Source organism: Galendromus occidentalis, unplaced genomic scaffold (assembly GCF_000255335.2).
Source record: "Galendromus occidentalis unplaced genomic scaffold, Mocc_1.1 scf7180000077488, whole genome shotgun sequence".
Lineage (NCBI taxonomy): Eukaryota > Metazoa > Arthropoda > Arachnida > Mesostigmata > Phytoseiidae > Galendromus > Galendromus occidentalis.
Genome location: NW_003805476.1, coordinates 1,011,095 through 1,032,416, shown reverse-complemented (window position 1 = coordinate 1,032,416; position 21,322 = coordinate 1,011,095). Strand labels below are relative to the sequence as shown.

At 51.6% G+C, this 21,322-nt stretch overlaps 4 protein-coding genes and 1 long non-coding RNA gene across 5 annotated transcripts in view; 4 read left to right on the top strand and 1 right to left on the bottom strand.

Annotated features, from left to right (window-relative positions):
* Positions 1-287: 287 nt before the first annotated feature.
* LOC100904097 (pantothenate kinase 4) lies at positions 288-4,079 on the bottom strand. Its single transcript, XM_003746170.1, has 9 exons — positions 3,853-4,079; positions 3,461-3,626; positions 3,155-3,259; positions 2,365-3,024; positions 2,023-2,252; positions 1,507-1,712; positions 1,171-1,386; positions 772-997; positions 288-654 (listed from the first exon to the last, which is right to left on the bottom strand). Exons 1-9 carry the CDS (start codon positions 4,077-4,079, stop codon positions 447-449), a joined length of 2,244 nt encoding a protein of 747 aa, XP_003746218.1. The 3' UTR covers positions 288-446.
* A 5,262-nt stretch (positions 4,080-9,341) lies between these two features.
* Positions 9,342-12,449, top strand: LOC100900461 (cell division cycle 20 protein fzy). Its single transcript, XM_003746063.1, has 11 exons — positions 9,342-9,525; positions 9,785-9,937; positions 10,088-10,246; positions 10,335-10,465; positions 10,635-10,774; positions 10,859-10,976; positions 11,057-11,225; positions 11,353-11,489; positions 11,607-11,806; positions 11,923-12,020; positions 12,116-12,449. The coding sequence occupies exons 1-11, from the start codon at positions 9,449-9,451 to the stop codon at positions 12,216-12,218; spliced, it is 1,485 nt and encodes a 494-aa protein (XP_003746111.1). The 5' UTR covers positions 9,342-9,448; the 3' UTR covers positions 12,219-12,449.
* Positions 12,450-15,392: 2,943 nt separating this feature from the next.
* LOC100903950 (uncharacterized) lies at positions 15,393-16,314 on the top strand. Its single transcript, XR_001951212.1, has 3 exons — positions 15,393-15,470; positions 15,571-15,725; positions 15,970-16,314. It is a non-coding gene; the product is annotated as an uncharacterized LOC100903950 (long non-coding RNA).
* Positions 16,315-17,660: 1,346 nt separating this feature from the next.
* On the top strand, positions 17,661-18,810 carry LOC100903804 (beta-1,3-galactosyltransferase 1-like). The gene has a single exon (XM_003746168.2). It carries the CDS (start codon positions 17,661-17,663, stop codon positions 18,633-18,635), a length of 975 nt encoding a protein of 324 aa, XP_003746216.1. The 3' UTR covers positions 18,636-18,810.
* A 364-nt stretch (positions 18,811-19,174) lies between these two features.
* LOC100903665 (beta-1,4-glucuronyltransferase 1) overlaps positions 19,175-21,322 on the top strand; it is a 5,621-nt gene continuing 3,473 nt past the window's right edge. The window contains exon 1 of the mRNA XM_029112254.1: positions 19,175-19,334. The gene's annotated coding sequence lies outside the window, so the exon portion shown is untranslated. The remainder of the gene's footprint in view (positions 19,335-21,322) is intronic.

Below are 21,322 nucleotides of genomic sequence, written 5' to 3'. Positions count from 1 at the left end.
GGCTTCTCGCTCCATAGAACGTGAGGTTTCCACGTGATGGTCCATTTATGCTAGCGAGAAAACTCTTCACGGCATTCCCCCTCGGCGAGGAGTTTTCCCGGAGAGTGCTGAGACAGCCTCCTGATGGACAGGGCCGTTCTCGAACTTGACTCGGATGAGACTGATTGACTCCCTGAAACCTTCTGCGCTGCTCTGAAGTCGAGACCGCATTTAGCTATTGGTCAGATCAGGCCCGATCCACTTGCATTGAAGGGTGAACGAGGAAAGAAAAGTCGAGCTGGATATCGTCAGAAATCTTTTTATTGTATTTGGTAGAAAGACTCGGGGAAAAAAGTTCTCCCAGACTCATTGGCTTGGTCGAAGACAGATCGAGAAAGCACGAGAGGCTCTTGAAGTTTTCTTCTGGATTGTGGCTCCTCCGTGATCGTTCTTATGGAAAATCTTCTCTATTCCTTAGTAACATTGTCCTTCGCTTCAAACTTGAACACCACTGAAAACATATCTCCGCCGAGTCGCTTAGCCAGCCACTTGTTCTTGAGGACGGCTCCTCTGATTGAATCACAGGTGAACTCAGTATTGAAGTTTGTGTGAATGGCGCGTCCCATGCCTTCTATGACCAATAAATCGCAAAGGGAGAGTTCTTCGGCCGTTTGTCTGCGGGGAAAATATTACACGGTTAGCCCCCTCCTTCTGAGGATGAGTCCCCCTAGAGACATGAGCGAACTTTCGCAGCTTCATAATCAGACGCCTCCCCAGACGCGGAATTCTCACCTCTTGATACGCGCGAAGTCCAAGCACGGTGAGCTCTGGCCGGAGTCTTGGAGTTTGATTCGGCCATCTCTGAGAGCCTGATTCCAGACTGGGCAGATGGATGCGATTTGCTCGGCCAGGAGTCGCAACTCGTCGTAAGTGACATCGTTGAGCACTGGCCGTGCATTGGCGCAGAGCATGACGCGAGTCCCTCGTCGAACAAGTTCTCGGGCGAAGGGGACGACGCCTGAAATATCAAACTCTCGAATGAACATCTCCTCGTTGGATATCAGCCCGCCAGAATCGGAGCTTCGTGGGTTCTGGGGATCACAAGGTTTGTAGCAGACGTGATTGATGCCGAAAGTTTCGAGGAGCGTGGAAGCACTCGGAAAAATTCTGCGGCGAAGGAGGCCTACTTACCAAGCACGAAATCGGCACCACAATTATCTACGAAGATCGCAGCGCATTTGTGAACGTGAGATTTGGCTCTCTCCAGCCACTGATCGAGATTGTCCACCAGCCACGGTCGTTTCTGAAGGAGGCTATTGGCTCTCTCGAAACCGAAAGACTCATTCTTGGTCTCGGCTTCTTGCAGTAGCCGAACGACTTCTTTGGCCCCGTAATCGAACACATTCCCTAAAAGGAAGTCACTCGAGTTACTTGACAGTCGAGATCTTCTCAGGAGGAATTCACAGCGCGTCGAAGATAAATAACGGGTTCGTCATTCGTTCTTGCTATCAGTCCGAGAGGTCTCACCTGCGAGGAGACCTATGACCAGCTCAGTCTGACGTTCGACATCGTCGGCGATCGAATCCAAATGTGTGATTCGCTTCTTCAGCTCGCCGAGCGCTAGTTGATTTTCGGTTCGTTTCTGCACCATGTAAGGATCGGCGAAATCGAACTCCAGCAGGCACTGTTCTCTCATGTCCAACAGACTTCGCACGGTCAACGATCCGTACACGCTACGGGTATGAAAGTCTGATTAGAAATTCCGGCCCAGCGATCCGCGAAGAAAAGACATCGGGTCGGACATTGCCGAAGTAAGATGCGTCCTCGAAGCACCTCTCTCCTTGACATACTGCGATTTTTTCGATCGGGATGACCTCCGCGATTCCATTTGGGAATCGCATGAGGACATAGTGGTATTGTTACCGACGAAGCCACCCCCGTCGCATGGTTGACTGGGACGCACGAAGCGGGGTAGGTATCTGGCTTGTTCGACCTCCCGAGCCGCGAAGTATTCGACGTCCAGAATCTCCTCTAACCACTTACCAGGGATTCAGACGGAGGTACTTGATTTTCTCGAGATATTTCTCACGAACGGCTTGTCCTCTCTCCTCTGCGTCGATTTTGTCCTTCTGGCTCTCAACAGCGACTTCAACAAACTTGGTAATAGCGTTCTCGAAACAATCCAACCAATATTCTCGTGCGGGTGCATCTTTCGTAAGGTCTACGGTATCTGCAGTGTATTTTTCCGGATGCTTCAGCAACGGGCAAGATACCTGGAAGCGAGATACTGCGATCGAAAAGATGGTTCTTCCGAAAGAATCGCCGTGAAATCGCTCTCGGAAAAAAACTCTTGTCGAGGTCCCTCTACCGACGGAGGATGCTCACCATGGGCCATTCGAACAAATCCATTTCGAGGTGGCTAGGGGCCGTCCCAGGAACTCCGGCGAGGGAGCTGCATGCGTAGTTTTCCGCCCAGGAAACTTTATCGGAAATCATTGCTGATTTGTCCCCGGCCAGATACGCTCCGATGGCCCCTAGATAGCCTTCGTGTCTGAGGAAAAGCGGCTCCACCTTCGCTTTCGACCAAAAGTTCACAGCGAACGAAAGCGTATGCATCGAAAGTGGTCTTGAACGAAGGAAATAACCTCCGAAATACACCCTGTCCAAGTTGTGCGAAAGCGCGTACAGACTGGCTAGCTGACCGATGTCGTTCGATATCACGAGTAACAAGGATCGCGCCAAATCTGCAGGGTTGACATTGTCGCGGATGTTGTTGTTGTCTCCACCGTTGTTGGTCGCCGAGGTGGCGTGAACTCGTGAGAGTTTCCCAAAAGAGCAAGCGATCGTATCCGCCGAGAGTCCGACGTAGTCGGATCCGTAGATATCTCCAATCAGTGTATCCACGCTGCGGTGATCCCCTTCTTCGGCCAGTTGGAGCAGCTCGTCGAAATCTCGAGTTCCGGTCAACAAGGAACCCAAGCCCCAGAACGAAGCTCCACCCAAAGCTGAACCTCCGATCCGTTCGAAGGAAGTTTCGGATTCGACCTGGAACCAAACCTCCGCTGAGATCCATGGTCGACTACGATACCGACGCGCCTCGAATGCAAGAATGACTGAGCGGTCTAGCTTTTACGAGCTATAGTTGTAGAAGCTCTAGCACTATCGTGGGCTTTACCTTGATTATCGAGACCCCGGAGCCAATGTTGACTAGAAGGTAGGGAAAGACGTTGGTGTCGTTAGGTTTGAATTTGAAGTTATCACGTTTTTCGTAGCTGAACACCTGGAAGGATGGGATCGCGTGTAAATTATCTCCCTCTCAAGATTATATCCAAAACGGTCTATGTTCTAAGAGCGACGGCGTGTCGCGGAGCGAGCAGAGGTAGAGTATCACATCGGTTCAAATGATATAATTCGGCCAGTCCAACCACAGTTCATGGATGATCGACAGAAAAACGCTGATTATTCAGAATCAAGTGGATACCTCATGCGGAATGTTCCTGAGAAGGAAGTTAGCTCCCGTAACGATGCACTTCATCTCATCCTCCAAATAGATTGTGCATTGAGGACCCAGGGCCTTTTGAATCAATTCTTTCCTCCTGTGCGAGCCCCCACCGGTCGCTCGTATCTCTGTTGGGGGTCCCTGCTCCCTGTAAATGGAATGGAACACACCGATTGAAAAAAAGATTCAGTGATTTTTCTCAATCTCTGACCGAACAGCCGGCGATTGAAGTGAACGACTCCGAACCGAGGACGAGTCTTGTTCTCGAAGCGAAAGCCCAAGGTTCGGTTATCGAGGGCGGTTTCGAAACAGCCTTGTCGCTAAAATCTGCCGCTGCGAAAAAGTCACGCGGACGGAATCAGTGCAAGACCAACCTTATGAAGTTGAGGCAGCTCTCGAGTTGCCGGGCTTCGAATTTGGCGAAGTGCAAGCGCCCTGAGCTACACGAGACAATTTTGTTGTCGGCGTAGTGGGCTCTCTTAACAGGTACATTCGAGAAATAAGCGATCTTCGCCAATGATCCACCCACGTCGATGGCAAACATTTTCGCTTCCTGGAGATGCCGCAGGTGCGGTATCTCCAATGCCGCTGCTTGATCCATGCTTGTTGTGCGCCGATATTTTGGGAGGTGAACAGTCCAGGGAGACGGATTTCTTGGGAAACGACAGTTTTCAGGGTTCCTCTTGACAGGGATTGACTGCTTTACAGTGTCGTCCTATTCAGCCGTTGTGCGTCGCCGTCAGATAAAACCAGTCGTCGTCGACTAAGCTGCATCACGCGTGGAGAGACGAAGTGTTCACGATGGTTTTCTCACAAGAGATTCGTGCTCTCAACCACTTCCTCCAAGCACACTGCCACCGCACAGTCCACTCCGAAGAACATAGTCTTCCTCTTGGAGATTTTACAGATTCTTCTTGTCACTGAGTAAAGGCGATGCATCCGAGTAGAACCTCCGGAAGCTTCACACCGGTTTATTCTTTCCCGGAGTCCGCACGGAGTTATACTCTGAGTTTTTCATGAACGGAGGGTCGGCGTCTCCGCGGTACGAAGCAATGCTCCCCTTCGAGCATACGATATGGGAGAACGCAGAGAAGCGCACCTTCGGGACGTATCCCGGAGTGCAGTTCGCTCATAGACTTCGCACTCGATTTGGACGGCAGTGCGCCGCAGTTCCCGACCAACGGTTCGTTTGATCGAGATGCCGTGATGATGAACAAACGTCGAGTCTCATGGAAATGAACCCTGTACAATGAGTACGGGGGTTACGTCGAACAGAAGCCGCATCTGTTTATGGGTGAGTGGAGGTGATGATGAGGATGATCTTCGCTGTACCTTCGAGTGCGAGCGGGCGGCCACTCCGACCTCCCCCAACCGCTCACCCACGCATAGCATGTACCGACCCAGTATGGTCCGCAGGGCGATCCAGGGGCGAGAACAATCGAGTGTCTGAACTCTCCAGATTACCCCCAGCCGCCCAAGAGTCGTGGCGAGACTCCTATTGGAGCTGCACCTCCGGTCTCGGTCAGCGTGTCAGAGTTATCGGGGGAGCCTCGACGGTCGGGGAATCGCATCGATGAATCGCATCCCCAAGATGACGGAGAACGACTTGTATTCAATTCACAGGGCGAGGACACTCCCTGGGAGCTCGCAGCGCGCCGAGTCTGCTCAATCCAAATCACTCACGTTCTTCGGCCTCGAACTCCAGGAGCACGCCGGTGCTGCCACCATCGTGATCGATGGCTCTGCTTGGGCGAATTTCCAAAAACCCGAGATACCCGGTGGGAGGGTATCTCGCTGCCGCGAGGAATTTGAGAGGCTCGTTTGAATTCGATAGAAATAATTCCTCTAATCCGGAGAGGCGTTCGAGGATCGTCGATCCATGAACTCGGTAGGGTGTACGACGTACAACGAGTGCGGAGATCCCGAAAGCCGAGCGCGGCCTCACAAATGATGTATGGACGGATGAAACCGTACCGGAATACTTCAGCGAACGTCCTCCAAATGATCTCGACCTTCTGAAACTTTCTTTGAGGTCCTTCGACAATCGAGCGTTGCAGAAGTATCGAGCCACACGTCGCATCGCAGAAGCGCCTTCTGAGCACGACTGGAGGAGCGGTTTCAACGAATGCGGCTAATCCTCTTTCACACCTCAGGCTGGGAGCTCCTCATTCTTATTGATAGCAATTCGTTCCTGACTTCAAAAGTCGTTTCGGAGAGCTCCGTGACGACGGAGAATACGTGGGGTGGAGAATATCGAATCTTCAAAATCAATTGATTCGATGACCAAAAATGAGTGGGAGACTGTGTCAACGAGCCGGAGAGGTGCAATTAGATTTGATTTTCCAGTGCTCCCGGGAGCCCCTCCCTTGGGGTCCGAGAGCATTTCCAGCGCCGTATCCTGTCAGAGAGAATTCGCCGCGGACAAGGTACATCGCTTGGTGTACAGACGGTGATTTTCTTGTCTTTCCTGATGCCATCCAATATATTCAGAGGGAACATTCTCCCCGAGAGTAGCGGGAGTTTGTGAATATTTTTCTTCCGCCGTCCATCCCTGGAAGCCGACTTTTCAAGGACTTAGAATAGTCGTCTTTTCGACGAGATTCTTCGTGAATAATTCCGCTCTACGATACAAGCTGGCAAGTCCCCGGAGCGCTCCAGGAAGTCTACAGGAAACTACCGATGGTCGAGCCTTATACCCGGAACAAACATGCAATCTGCGGAATCTCGGGGGTCTTCCCCGGTTGATAATGTGATCGAAGCTCCTATTCGCCCTCGTTGCCCTCAATTGCATCGCGGGAGGCCCTGGTCTCTTTGACCACGAGTGCCGGAGCGAGGTATGACGCGTAACCAGTATAAGCGTCCCGAACCAGCACAACTCCTAGGCAAGGAAAATATCCCTCGGGAACTGAAGAACCATTCCTCGGAGCTTCTCCCGAGAACAAGAGCTCATCAAGCGGCTCCACTCTGGTGATGCCCGTGACCAGATAGTCGGCATATTGGGTCGTCCTCCGGGAAGCACCGCCTCACCAAGTCGCTACAGCTCCAGGAGGAACTAGGTTATGCTTGCGGGATTTTTCCCGTCTGATGTTGGATTCGGAATTCTCGGACATCGAGGGACTGGCGAACCCGACCGCGCTGAGCTGTGGCTTACATTGTATCTACATACATATATCCCACGTCGCGACAGCGATGCTCAGCAGAAAAGTGAACTGGCCATTCACAACTCGCATTATTCGGCTCCAATTGAGTATCCTCCTCTCTAATTCTCAGAAGTGTTCCAAGAAGTCTTCGAGCTCCTTCCCTCCTCCCCAGAACCTCGGATATTCACCCGTCTTTCAACCAAATCACGATCTCTCCTTATCCGTCAGCTCTCCATTTCCCCGCTTCTATGCTCCTCCCACTTCCCCTTCACTCTCCCCTTCGACCTCTACTCTCGATTACTTTCCTTCCTTCGCCCCTCCCCCGCCCCCGATTCTCTCGTCTCCTCCTTCCCCCTCGCATCCCCTGATCTCTCACATTCCCCAATTACCCCTCCGTGCTTGTTTTCCTATTCTTACCCCTCTCCGAAATCTCTGGTCATTTTCCGTTTCTTCCCCCTCCTCGCTCATCTTGTCTCTCCCGTACCTCGACATTCCTTCGTTGCCCCTCTTCCTCCCGTTCCTCTTCTGCTCCCGGACCTCGTCATCCTTCGCATTTGGGATCTCCCCCCAGTTCTCCTCGATCCGACTGCCTGAGACCCCCTCTCATTTCCTTCTATCTTTTCTCTGACCCTCCTCTCTCCTCCGTTTTCCATTTTTTTCTGAGCCATTTCGTGGTCTCATGCTTCTTCCCGCTCAACCGGTCCTCTGAGTTTCCCTACTGTTCTTTCATCTTATTCCAGGATCCCTAATCTCAGTTTCTTCATCTCTCATGTCCGAGATATCTATTTTTCCCCCGATGCTCTCCTTTTGCCGTTCCTCGTCCCTCACCCTGGTATCCCATAGTCCCCAAATATGAGTCTCCATCTGTTTCCCTTTCTCTCCCTGAATCTCTGATCTTTTCCCGTATCTATCATCGCCCTCTTCACCCTCGTTTTCTCCCGTGCCTTTTCTTTTCGTCTTCGCTTCTATTTTCCCCCTTAAACTTTAGTTCTCGGAAGATTTCATTTTCCCGTTCCTCGCATTTCGCATATCTTTCCCTTCGTCAACCTACCCCCTCCTCCGTTACTGTTCCTCTTCGCCTTCTCTCTTCCCGTTTTCCCTCCGGTTTCCCGTAAACGCTCTAAACGTCTCTCAAAGATGTCATTCCCGAAGCAGGAGCGCTCGGTGCAGGACCCGTGTGACGCGAGGGAAGCCGACGAAGGGGAACGGAGAAAATCGGAGCTCACGGAAAGATGATCGTGGTTCGAGGAGATGCCTCTCGCGCCGAACTCACCCTTACCGGGAGCAGATAATTACGCCGAATTCCGGAGTGTTCCCTTGGGTGATTCAGCAAAGCATGATGGACATGACTACGAATAGAGATGTTAAGTGGCGGGAAATTCGGATCTCGTATAGAATACGGGAAACCTCTATCCCGATATCAAGGAACAGTATTTTCGAGTGAACTCCATCCTTTGCGGGATCCTTCGCTCGCAGCCGAAAGTCCGTCCAGCCCAAAGGAGAAGCTCGCCGAGAGCTCGGAGCGTATGTGGAGTCAAGTTTCATGACTCGAATCGCTCACGGAACCGACAGCTCCCTATACGCAACAGCTAAAGACGCGATAAACAAGGTCAAGATCAAGATAGATCGAAATAGGAGTGTTGGCTTAGGCTCGGCATAACTTTGAGGTGAATCGAGGGGGTCTATACTGAAATCGCGCAATGACGAAAAATCGCGCGAAAACAAATATCGTGCAAATTCAGAAATCACGCGGCACTGAAATCGCGCAAGACCGAGAATCGCGTACTCTTGTCGAGCGAGAACTGAAATCGCGCGGAACAAAAATCGCGCAAAAACTAGATTCGCGCAATGGAATCGCGCGAAGCTTCTCACAGAACCTCTATCAATGGTCTCAATGCTTTGCTCGTCAAGTCTTGCTCGGCTGAAGTAGACCCGCGCGATTTCAGTGCGCGATTCTCATCCTCGCGCTACTTTAGTTCATTCAAGACTCTCGCTTCTGCGCGATATTCACTGAGCGCGATTTCAGCTTGTGCGCGGTTTTAGTATGCTTCAGAATCGAGGATACTCCTCGCAATCAGCACCCCAATCGACGGTACGCCGCTCCTGTTCCTCGACAGTCGGAAGTTCCTCAATGAGTTTCCGAACGCCGTCAGACGGCGCTCGCGCCGCGGTCTGATGCACGGTATCATTCCACGGTGAGGACAGGAAAATACATAAATCGCGGAGGGATTCCTCGGCACGGCTTCGTTGGACTGGATTCCGATGGGAATATCCTGCAGTCGCTACAGTCATCACCGATCTTGTTGTCATTGAAGTGTTCAAAGATGAAAAGAGATTGTGACGAACAAAGAAGTTTTGGAGTCGAGTTGCCGTGCAAAAACCTATAATCGAGACTGGACCTGTCTCCATTAAACGAAGTTGCAGCATTTTCTTACGGCGATCCGATCGGCTGTGCGCGAGCCCCCCTGCTATCGGTCAAGCATAAATCATCGTGTCCATCACCGATCTCCTCCAACTCGCACCCGTGACCGTCCTTTGGGTTACAGCTCGAAGCGTCCCTTCCCTCAGCATTCTGTTGCATCTGGGAGAATATTGGCTCGTCGAAATACAGGAGTCCAGCTCCCGGCCGAGAGACCGCTCTTGCGCGCCGCCTGAACCGGGAGTCGTACCACGAATGAATCAGGAATTCCGTTGGATCCGCTGTTTTGGCGGGCAGAACGAAGCGCGGTTCAAATCTCAAAGCCATCGAACGGTGTAGAGTGGCCGCCCGTTCCTGATTCTATGATCAATTGACTTCAGAATTGAGTTCCTAACCGATTGAGTTTCGAAGATGTCACATTTTAATCTTGAGAGAGACATTTGCCAAGCGACAAAGATGGACGATAAATTACAGGGGCCAGTTCCGAGGTGAGTCTCGAAATTCGAAAGGTCTGTTTAAATGTCCTGTCGGGCTTCTCGATGGGTCCCGATCCCTATTGACCCGACAAGAACTCGAACGAGAATAATCCTGGGGACACGGTAGATCAATCCATAGCACCCATGGACTCGGGAGAACGGTCAGCTGGCCTTCCGCCTCAGATTTCGAGAGAATCTCGCGAATTCGTGATTCCATCAATTTGGAAAGTTCGCGGTGCTGAGTACTGCATACTGACTAGACTCCCCGCAGATGGAAACGCAAAGCCCTGGAAACCAGCACGATATCGAACGCAAGCACGTCGATGGTCTCGACGAGCATGCTCCAAGCGCCCCAAGTAACGCTCAACCAAAGTTCCCTCACCAACAAGAAGAAAACTCCCATGAAGAACGAGTCTGGTGACAGGTAATTATTCCGCCCCCGGTCAGTCCGGAGTCCAACAATAAGTCTGACAATGATTCGGCGCCACAACTTCCGTTCGCGCTGACTGTTTCCCGGGTCAAGTTCCGAGTCTAGTCCTCGATCAACGATCATTGATGGAAACTTTTGCTCTAGAATGATCCCCAATCGACGTGCTATGGATTTCGAGAAGGCCAACTACGCCATATCAACGAAAGAAAATGAGAACGCCTCTGCAGAGGCCAGCGACTACACGAAAGCTGTGCAGCAGCAGCTGAACCTGGATCTCTCAAATTATCGGATCCTTGCGTACAGGTGAGCTCAAGGTGCCTCCGAATATAATGAGCTTAACGGTCTCGGGCCAGGAGATGTTTTCCGAAACGTAACCCTCGATCCTCTCCAGAGACAAAGCGCCGTCTGCCGCAACGGCCAGTGGCCCGAATCGGATCTTGTACTCCTCCAGCAAGGGGCAGTCTGTGACGAAGAGTAATCGTTACATTCCCAGTCGGCCGGACAAGATCCTCGACGCCCCAGGTATGTTATCAAATCTCAGAGTGAATTTGAGCTGCATCGTTCGGGGCCGACTCGCGTTCCTCTCTGCATTCGCAGCTTTCTCGTCGGAGGCGGTAACCCTTCCGCGAAACTCCAATAGGAAACAGGATTCCGGAGACGTCAACGATAAGCCGCTGATTCATATTTCTAGGTATCGTGGACGATTTCTATTTGAATTTGTTGGACTGGGGTGTCCGGAACGTAGTTGCCGTCGCGCTCGGAGGGAACCTTTTCTTGTGGAACGCCCAGACGGGTACCATCGAGCACCTCATCGAGCTCCCGAATCAACAGGCAAATATATCCTCTCTCCGGTACATCGAGCCTGTATTCCCAGATAGGCATCCAAGGCATCGCTGAGCCAAATGCTATTTCCAGGACTGTATATCAGCGGTGCGCTTCTGTCAAGATGGATTCTACATCGCAGTTGGACTTTCGACAAATGCTGTCGAGCTTTGGGACATCGAAGGCAAACGACTCCTGCGGACGCTGAACGGTACGATTTTGGCTTGTATTCGGAGCCGCAATTCTCTCGAGGAAGGCCATAGACTTAGCGAAATTCCATCTCGGATCCAGGGCACACCAACAGAGTAGGATCAATCTCCTGGAACAATCACGTGTGCTCTTCCGGAGCTCGCAGTGGAGTCATAATGCACAGTGACGTTCGGGTGCCCGAGCACCAGCAGGGCACAGTGAACGCACATATGGAGGAAATCTGCGGATTGGAATGGAGTCCCGATGGAAAGTAAGCCTGACCTCGAGGAGTCACTCATGTGGGCCATGAGCCAGAACAGAATTTCATTTTTTGGTGGATATTGTTATTGATCGACGGTCCAGACGTCCAGATTTGAATCAGGCCGTGTCCCTTTCAGGTACCTCGCATCGGGAGGAAACGACAATCAGCTCCACTTCTGGCCGCAGCAGATATCGGGCCGGGTTCGACCAGTTCACTCGTTCAACGATCACATGGCCGGAATCAAAGCGATCTCGTGGTGTCCATTCCAGAAAGGTTCGCTGCCTTCTGAGGCTTCCAAACAGTCTCCCGCCTATATTGGGACTCGGTGGAGGAACTCGGCCGTTTGTCGGAGCGAAGTTAATTGACCGATCGATTCTTTCATTCCCACAGGTGTGGTTGCGACTGGGGGTGGAACCGCTGACCGATGCATCCGCATATGGAATGTCTCATCCGGATCGATGCTGTCGTGTACGGACACCAAATCTCAAGTTTGTGGCCTTCTATGGAGCGAACAGTACAAGGAATTGGTGTCTGCTCACGGATACTCGAACTACGAATTGAATATCTGGAAATACGCCGGCATGCGCAAGGTAATCGGCGTATAAATATCGAAATTCTCCGTATGGTCGCTGGTTCGCTGCGAGGAATAGCGAACTCTATCCGCGGGATGCGAGAAACGTCTCATCATAATTTCCTCCTGCTGCAGGTTGGAGAGCTGCGTGGCCACTCGTCGAGGATTCTAAATGTGGCACTTTCTCCGGACGGAACGACGGTCATGTCGGCCTCCGCCGATGAAACCTTACGGTGAGTTCCTGCTCTTTGTTGATCAACGAAGTCTCCGAGTATGGGACAGCGGACCCGTATCAGCGATTCGAGCAAAACATTCCCTTCTCATTCAGATCCTGGACCGTATTTCCTTTCGACAAGACCAAGGAGGCACAGGCGAATAAGAGCTCGAAAGACCCGAATGGACGATTGACAGCCCTCCACAACCTTCGTTGAGACAACGGGCTCGGGGTTGCTCCTGTTCATTGTGCACATCATTCTAGCGAGCGTAAATGCTCTCGTTTCACCGTAGGGGAGGATTTGAGAGTTTCTTCCCGCTCCACCCTAGGCATGTTATGCTATAGGTACTAGCAGAGAGCCGCGACTTCTTGTCTGGATTGTGTATTAAAGAATATCGAATAAACTGTATCATTTCATGAGTGTCATTACCTCATGATTTCTCGACGATCCTTGCCATCGCTGAATCCCCTCATCGAAATAGAGGGATGATCCGTTTGCCTAGGAGAGACGCCTATGTCCTATACAATTATGTGGACTCGAAACTCGCTGGCTTCGTCATCCCGAAGAGCTTGAACTCTTGGAAGTGACGCCTATGCAGGATCCGAATCATTCTTCCCCGAGTTCGATCCTCGGAATCGGAATGAAACATCGAGAATCAAGCTAGACATCGAAATTTTCACCCATCCGCTTCGTTCGGGCTTCACTCTTTCAGCGTGTGTCGATTCTCCTCGATCGTGGTTGATGATCTCGGAGAAATCTCTCAATGCTGCCATCGGAGGAGACTGGAAATGTTCAAGCCCCCGACCAGAAGCGTCAACTTCCGATTCTCCTGAATGGAGCTACTCGGGATCCCCCATAGTGTCAATGGAGTAGAATACATCGGACCAGATTAAGGGATGCCCCTGGGGCGAGACGGAGTTCGGATCGATGTCATTTCTACTTTGAGGCTACCTCCCTGCTGGAGATGGGAGGATTCCCGCATCTCCCGGAAACTAGGCGACTGCATCTCGCAAGCCAGATTGTTATTACAATACCATCCCTCAAATATTAACAGATATGCCCGCGCGGATTTTCATATGCAGAACTCTGACCGAGAAACACTTTCTCTACGCGCGGGGAATGACCACAGGCGTCCACTCTTAGAAAATTATTTCGGATAGGAGCGGATTGACCTTGGATAATCAGTCGCAGTCCGAGTTACCTAATGCTGCTAATTCATCAAGTACGCGTTCCTGACTTCAACAAGCTCACAATCAGCTTTCCCATCGAGGTGTTATCCCGCCATCTTCCCATGCGAGGGACAGGTCCAGAGCCCCGACTTAACAACCGCGAGCGGTCACGTATTTTCGACGCCTCGACGAGGAGTGAATCCTGAGCTTGTTCCCTTCTGGGATCGAGAACTTTTGTCGCTCGAACAAGTGGGGCGCTCCTCGCCGCTAATAATAAATGGAATGCCCGAGGGCACGTCTCGAACGCTATCCATTTTACGGCGAGAAATTGGTCAATCACGGAATATTTACCACGCTCTGTTTGGCGCTCGCACATGCTGTCACCGGCTCCATTACTCCCGACACAGTCGACTCAGAGAGGGCACTTACCTCCGCCGTGGTGTCTCTACCTCACAAATTGAATTATTCGGCAGAAAGACCGACCAGCCCGGCGCTCGGAGGATGAGAGGTCTCCACCAAGATCCCAGGTCGCGCGGCAGTTGAATTCCTCGCCGTGCCGGTAAAATCAAATTCTGTCCTCCTGGGCGATTGGGCTCCGAGCGTCCGACGGCTCATCTGATCGAAAAGGAGCGAGAGCTTGCAAGCGGAGGAAGAAATTCGGGCAGAGGTCCCGGGCGTTGAGACTGATAGCAGCGTACGTCGCCAGCAAGTGTTGTCATCGTTTATTCTGATCATATTCGATTCCGTCACGCTGACGAAGGTGTCTCCGTCCGTGACGCATCGTTTCATCCCGATGATTCATTGAAGCCCATGGGACCCGGAGCCCTCCCGGCCCCTGATTCCGAACTCACGCGCCCGGCACAAATCGTACCAAGGGACCATTCATATCGCGTTCCGACTCATGTGTGTTGTTGCTCGTCTCATAACTCTTGTTGTCAGATGAGCGACTCGCCCCAGTGTGTTGGTCATCCTTTCTCGATCGCGGGGCTCACGCATTCCGGTCCGTGATACCTTCGACGGTGCGTATTCGGGGCACAGGACCGTCACACGCCTAGGAGTGGGCTGCGAAATAGACCTGCGAAAATCTAGCGTAAGGCTCCCTCGAATCGAGATTTTTCCGTCAATTAAAAGCCTATAATCGGTATGGATGCGGAGGATGAAGCCCCACAAGGGCGGGAGAGACTGCCCATCGAAGCTGAGTCGAGACAAGTCCGTGGATGTTATTTCTTCGCTGAGAAGCCCGCGGTGCTCTTCTCGCTCTGATCGTCCGAAGAGGAGATGGTTTTCCAGCTAGACTGTTCGAAAAATGTATTTCGATCCGCTTTTCCTGGCATCGATCCGATCGAGAGCGAATATCTGTGGATGGCGTCGATATCACTCGTTAGAGTCGCGGGAATGCGAGATTGGCGCATTAGAGCGATTGCAACGAGCGACGTCGTGGAAACTGCAATTGAGAAGGGAGCGTTTGGCTGTAGACTGTCCCCATTTGGAAAGTTGGTTCGCTCGCACCTCGCAGGCACTTTGTCGGCAGTCGATGGCCTCGGGGTCCTACGGGGAGTCGGGAGCGAACGTGCGGCCGTAGACTCTAATCTAATGTTCGTAGGCACGGTACTTGAACTTATGCCAATAAAAATGTCATAAACATTTATGTCTTCTTAGTCAGCAAGCTCCGCCTCTGCCTAATTTGATCGAATTGCTCAGCTCGTCGACGTACGTCCATATGTCGCTCTGAAAAGCTCCCTCAGGCATTCAGGCACGCTTCTACAGTGGAAACTTCCACCCGGCGGAAGTTTTGAATGTCGCTTCTGAATCGACTTCAGACCCCGGGGAAACAGGATCCGGATGGAGCTGGACCCGGCGGACCGAATATAGAGAAGCTCGAGAGAATCGACAAAGGAATACGAATAATTCGGGCGGCAAAGTGATTTTTTCCTCGTGTTGGACTTCCTCCATTATCGATTAGCTATCGACGATAGCTCAATCCTACCGATGAGGATGCCGGGAGGAGGGGCTAGGATCGCGGGTTATTGTGGAGGAATCTTCAGAGTCGTGAGAAGCTTCAAGGCAAGTGCGGATCGCTCGGGAGTGCAAACTTCCGGTGAGATCGACGGTAGGCTTTCCGAAGTGGGCGGTACAGAGCTGCGGGACATGCGCAGGGTGCGTCAGTGTCTTTGCTTGAGACGTGACCGTATAAAAGAACACAAGGAAGCCCTTGACGGACAAATCGTCACGACCTTCTTCGTATAAGAGTTCGAAATCTTCTGCGCTTCGCCAGTTGCTGCTGTATCGTCGCTTCGAGGTGAGCTGTCGGCTTATCGGACGTCGGGCTCGACGAGTCCTGTCGCGAAGCGACCGTGCGTATGAGGATCTTCTTCATAAGGATCTACTTCTGTTCGCAGATGGCCTCCGGAAAAACGTGCTTCATGCTTCTCGTCGCCCTCTTCGTGGTACTCGCCACCGTGTCGGTCGTGGAGGCTCATAAAATCGACATTGATGACGCTTTGGAGTTCCTCGAGAACATGGACCGTGAATATTCCGCAAAGGCTCGCCCCAGGTGAGTATCGGGAGACGATTTCGAGATTGTTCAGAGGAAAAAGACGTTCCGGAGAGCTGAGAAATGGTCTCGATCCCTCTAAGTTTCACGAGAGCTCCCACCCAGAACTCCTGGACTGGTAGGGTGCTCGGGGAGCTCTGCGAGAGCTGTCGTTCTAGTTGTGAAATTTCTTGTGTTGAAATAAGTACTGAAATATCGCTCACGATGCGAAGAACTTTCACCGGAACGAACGCTTTCCCCCCAGATTCGGACGGAGTGTTGGATCTCAGAGGTTGTGCGCTGGATGCGGTGGGCCCGGAGAACGGATGTAGTTCCCCTAGGTGACGAACGGGCCCCCGGCGAGAGTGAGGAGACTCGACAAGCGATGGAATTTCGGAAAACCAGCCAGAGATCCAGAGAGGATTCCCCAGCAGCAGTTAGCGTCCCACTCTTAGATCCAACCCGATCTGATGAGGCACCGATTAGGTCACCTGCTCGTAGCTTAGAGTACCGAAGCTTATTTCACAGACGACCGTAGGCGAAGGCTCCCCGAGCGCCGAACCGGTTTCGTGTCTTATGATCTCTAAATAAATTTCGAAACGTTATCGTTCAGCTCGATTCTCGTCATTGATCACGCCACGCTTCGGAATTATTTGATTCGGATTTATTCCCCTATGGGATTCTTGTCACTGGGTCCGTTGGGTCGAGGGTAAGGAATGGCCACCGGAGCTCGTCATCAAGGGGGCAGATTGTTCGATGAGTCCGGGCATGATTCTAAATTGAGGTAAAAACACTCATGAAGGTCACGGATAGACCTCTGGGAATGAGCCCTCCTAGTCGAGTCGAGGAGGGATGACGACCAGCGGGATGATAATAATCAATGGTTGCAATCCCCACCGACCGAGACATTAAGTTTGATTCGGCAGATTATTGTTGTTCGTGCTCGAAGTTTTTTCTCAAAAGAACGACGAGCCAGGTTAGAAAATCGCTCGGAGGGAGAAATCGGAGTAAAAATCCTCCGACTATCGAGGGAAGAGAGATTGGAGTGAAGTCGTACCCGCTAGTGAGAGTCTAACTCATCAGATGAGCGAAGATGGCCTCGACCACGATTTCCTCTCGGATGCGATGCGACGTTGTCGCAGACATTGACGTGAGTTTCACGAATCGTTAGCGAAAAACTCGTTTTCCATCGAATCACTCCGGTCAGTCTCTCATAAACCGATTCTATCGTGGGGAATAAATGCAGAGGTAAATGTCCATCTACCATCAGTGCGTCACTCGCAGGAGTTCCTTGTTCCAGAACTTTCCCAAGCGGGGATTTGAGGGATCTATCTTCCGGAGTTGAGAATCTCTTCTCTCTCTAGAAACCGAAGCCCCTCATGAGTGTTTCTTCCAGAGGCGCTCCGATGGCATCAAAATGCCGCAGTATCAACCCCGAGATCTCGGTGGGGAAGGGAAGTCAGACTCGATGCTCATGTCGCCTACAAAGCCCTAAGCGTGCTAAGCTATCCGATGAAGAATCAAACGATCTCCAGAAGAAAACGGATGCGCAAGCCAACGGTCACCTCAGCCATTCAGTCAGCTTCGCAGCATGAGCATTAGCGGAACTACACCGCTTGAATTTCAATCGGATCCAGCGCCGGCTCACGGGTGCTCCGCTAAGTAAACTCGACTGCCCTTATGAAGAGGCAAATTGAAGCGTTGCTGGTCGGCAGCCGCACGCAAGCTCGGCTCAATGTTAGTAATAGAAATGTCGCTAGTGAATATCATCGAGATGATTTCTGATTCAACCAGACGGAAACGCGAAATGCTTTCGACATCATTCGAAAGGTTGTTTTGGATTCCATAGGGGACGAGCCGGGGCGCTTCATTGACAAGTCGGACAGCGTTGCTGGCACCGGAGCGTATCTCGGGCGGGCCTGGTGGCCCGAGCGGCTAGTTTGCCCTCGGCAGACTATGGGCAGACTCCGTACAGCGCGGACCATCCTCGGCGTTCTCAGTCTAGCCTGTGCTCTGGGACTCGTTTACAAATCCTATCTTCTCACATTACCGCAGGCGGCAAGCGCCGCGTTACCGGGAGCGCAGTACATCTTCCTCCCGAAACGCTGTGACGCGGCGACGAAACTCCTTGTGTGCGTGTTCAGCAAACCGATAAATGTGGAGAACCGGCTCGCGATCCGGGACACATGGGGCCGCGCCTTGAGAGACTCCGGTGCGGAGATCGTTTTCCTGTTGGGCAGCTCGCATGGCCCGGTCCTCGCGGAGGAGATTCGGGCCTACGGCGACGTCGTCCAGGAAAACTTCAAGGATACCTACTACAACTTGGCGCTAAAGTCTCTCGCCATGATTCGGTATGCCGCAGTGTTTTGCCCTTCAGTACGTCACGTGCTGAAAGTGGACGACGACGTGCTTCTCAACGCGAAGAAGTTCCTCGATGACACAGCATTTCTGAAAGAGTCGAAAACGATTTGGGGAAAGCTCGCACATGGGTGGCTCCCAATCAGAGACCCGAGCTCGAAATGGTACGTGCCACCGTTTTTATACAACGGGACGGTTTTCCCGGATTTCGTGACCGGAGTCAGCTACCTGATGAGCGGGGACTGTCCGGCACTTCTGTACGAAGGATATCTGCGGTCTCGATACTTCTATCTCGAAGATGTTTTCTGGACGGGTCTCGTCGCCGAGAAAATGGGCATCGCTAGACATCCCCACGAAGGTTTCGCCAATAGCAGGGTTTTCCTGAGAGCTTGTGATACGTCGTCATCGCCGTGGTTCATGAGTCACGGCTTCACCGCGGAGTATCTTCGAATTTCTTGGAAAAGTCTCCAGAAACGAATCGAATTGTGTGACAGGGCTGTGAGAAAATTCTCCGCGACGATGGCAGATAGCTCAGCCCGAATACCAAGGATAACGGACATGGACACCACCTGAAAACTGGACTCGCGTTCATGGATCCAAATCGACAAGCCATTTCATTCCGACTCCTATTCCCATGGATTTATACGAATACGTCCATGGAAATTAGTCTTGGAGGAAGAACCAGAGCTGAGTGTTTGGCTTCAGGGCTCGGCCTCAAAACATCAAGCGAGGGCCTGCCCGAAGATCTGTCATCAGGCTTTCCGGGACATTCACAGTCTACTGCCTGCGCGGGTTCCGGAGTCAATAATGTACAACGTAGACGTAAATACTGAGAATACTCGTCAGTCGAATAGCCGAACTGCTGTGCTCCGGCTGAGATATGGGGACACGCAAATCAATAAAGATCCACGGCCAACTCTACACAGTATCATAATCATAATGTGTATGAAGAGTAATGAGCTCGTCTCATAATAGCCGTCTCATCGATGAACGTATATTGCTGACATCGCTGTCCGGAGTCACGCTCCCTCGAGGCGGACACGGAGTGCCCTCCCTCCTAAAACTTCCTCTCGTTCCCCCGAAACCCTCGCCTCTCTCTTCATATCCCAAACACCACCTCGAAACTTCAGATGGTAGCAAGTTGGTCAGTACTGCTCATAGTTTTATTTAGTTCAAGTGTTTCTGACCGCGAAATCGGCTGATTGGAGAACGTTTCATCTGAAGTGTTTCCTGCTGAAACTATCGAATGGCATCAAATGGATAGCGTTGTGGGTAAGATATCGGACGGAATCCTCAAAATGCGAGGTCGATCTTGCTTATCTGCGGTTTCGCACCGATATTTTTCCGCGTAAAGTCGCTCCGACAGCGTCAGATGTTTTGACTGGGACAAACGGAAGTGACAGTAGAAGGCTGGCTTGATCAGCTGCCGGAGATCCGTGAGAGGAAGAAAGTGTAAGGTGGATGGAACCGCGCAACTTTATAGCTTTCATTGCATCTCGCATGTGGCCATTCGGTGGAACGGTGTTTCCGAAGCGACCTTGGAGCAGGATCACGTTGGTGGAGCGCTGTGCTATGCCCGCGTTTCGAGCTCCTCTGACCCTAGATCGGTCTGGAATCCAGGAAAAAAATCGCGAAAGGCACGCTCACGACTGAACTCGTCGGAGGCAATCGTCCAGTCTGCTCCCTTCCGGTTTCAGTATGCATCCCTGTCCGGGCTCGATGAACGATCTATTAAAGGTTTTTCTTTTCTGCAATGGAGGCCGAGACCCAGCCTGAGTCTATCCCGATGCGAATGTTAAGTAATCTCGGTCGCGATTATATCCGGTGGCCTGGAAACCAATCCGAACCCGCTCTCTCCCCGCTCTTCCGCGGGGCGAATGAGCACGGTGGGATTTAGAAGCTCTCTCAACAATAATATGCAGGATTGGAGTAGTCTATTTCAAAAGGGTACAGCCGAATAACGTGGCGATCCCGGCTACGATCTGTTTTGGAAAACTGACTAGATAGGGTGATAGCTCTCGGTTAGTAGAAGACTTTTTCACGAGTCTCCCAGAAATCGACGCGGCCAGTTTCGAGAAAAAGGTCAAAGTTCAAAAATCTTAAAATGCGATTTTCTTGGAAACGGTAAGAGCTAGAGGGTCGTGCTTGGTCTCGTTGGAAAGCTGGCGAAAAATGCCACAATCCTAGCCCGGTCCCATTTTCCTCAGTACTTTTCATCATCATTTTTTTCCGAATTTTAATTTTCTTCAAGCTCCCAGACACCGAAGACCTTCGTGAACATGGATGACACTATGTCACAAATAAACCCCGTAAGCCCATGTACACGCACACCAAGTTTCATCAAAATCGGAATAGTCCAAATAGGTTCATTCGCGAACACTTCATTCCCTACCACTGATTTCTATGGTTTTTCGGTAAACGCCCATTGCCGCTCCCAATCGCTATTCCCTGGTCTGACGCTGACCCAGGATCTCGCGGGACACATTTGAACCTTACCGCGCATCGAGCAGACGCTGCGCGCCCTCCTTGGTACTACACTTCAATCGAATTGACCGGCGGGGATTTTTATTTTTGATTACGATGATACTTAGGAGCATGACATAGATCCCAAATCAGTCTTCGTCACTATCTTCGTTGATAACAGGAACGGTAGCTCCATCCCGGAACAGCGACTCAAGAATCTCCGCAGGTCTGACGATTCGGGAGAGATATCGCGCATAGGATAGATAGTACACGACGGACGCTACATGGGAGCAGCAACCGACTGTCCGAGCGCCATTAGCGCACTCGCAGTAATGTCGCTTGATTCCCGCATAACCTAGCGTTTCGGGCTCGTAATCGATGTAACACCTGTAGCTCTTGCTCCCAACATGTCTCGACCGGACCTCTACTTTGAGGATGTTGGTTTGGTCCCGGTGAAACTTCAGGTTGATCGTGTTGTCCTCGTTCAGCAGTTCAGCCAGATAAGACACAGATTGGGAGAGCTGGTAGGTTCCAGTGAATAGGATCTTGAGATCCTTCTCTGTCAGTATCGGGAAGTCAGAAATCGAGTCAGAGGTAATGGTTGACCATGGCCGCCTCACTCTGTTCCATCCATTTACTTCAGCTTCTTGACCCAATGAATTCGGGACTTGTAGCATCTGCTGCATGCGTCCCAGAACCTCATCGAACATACCCTGATCGGATTGGAGGCGCTTCCCGAAACGGTTGTTCAAATAACAAGCGATCCTTGTTAGAACTCCAATCTTCGGAAGCAGATC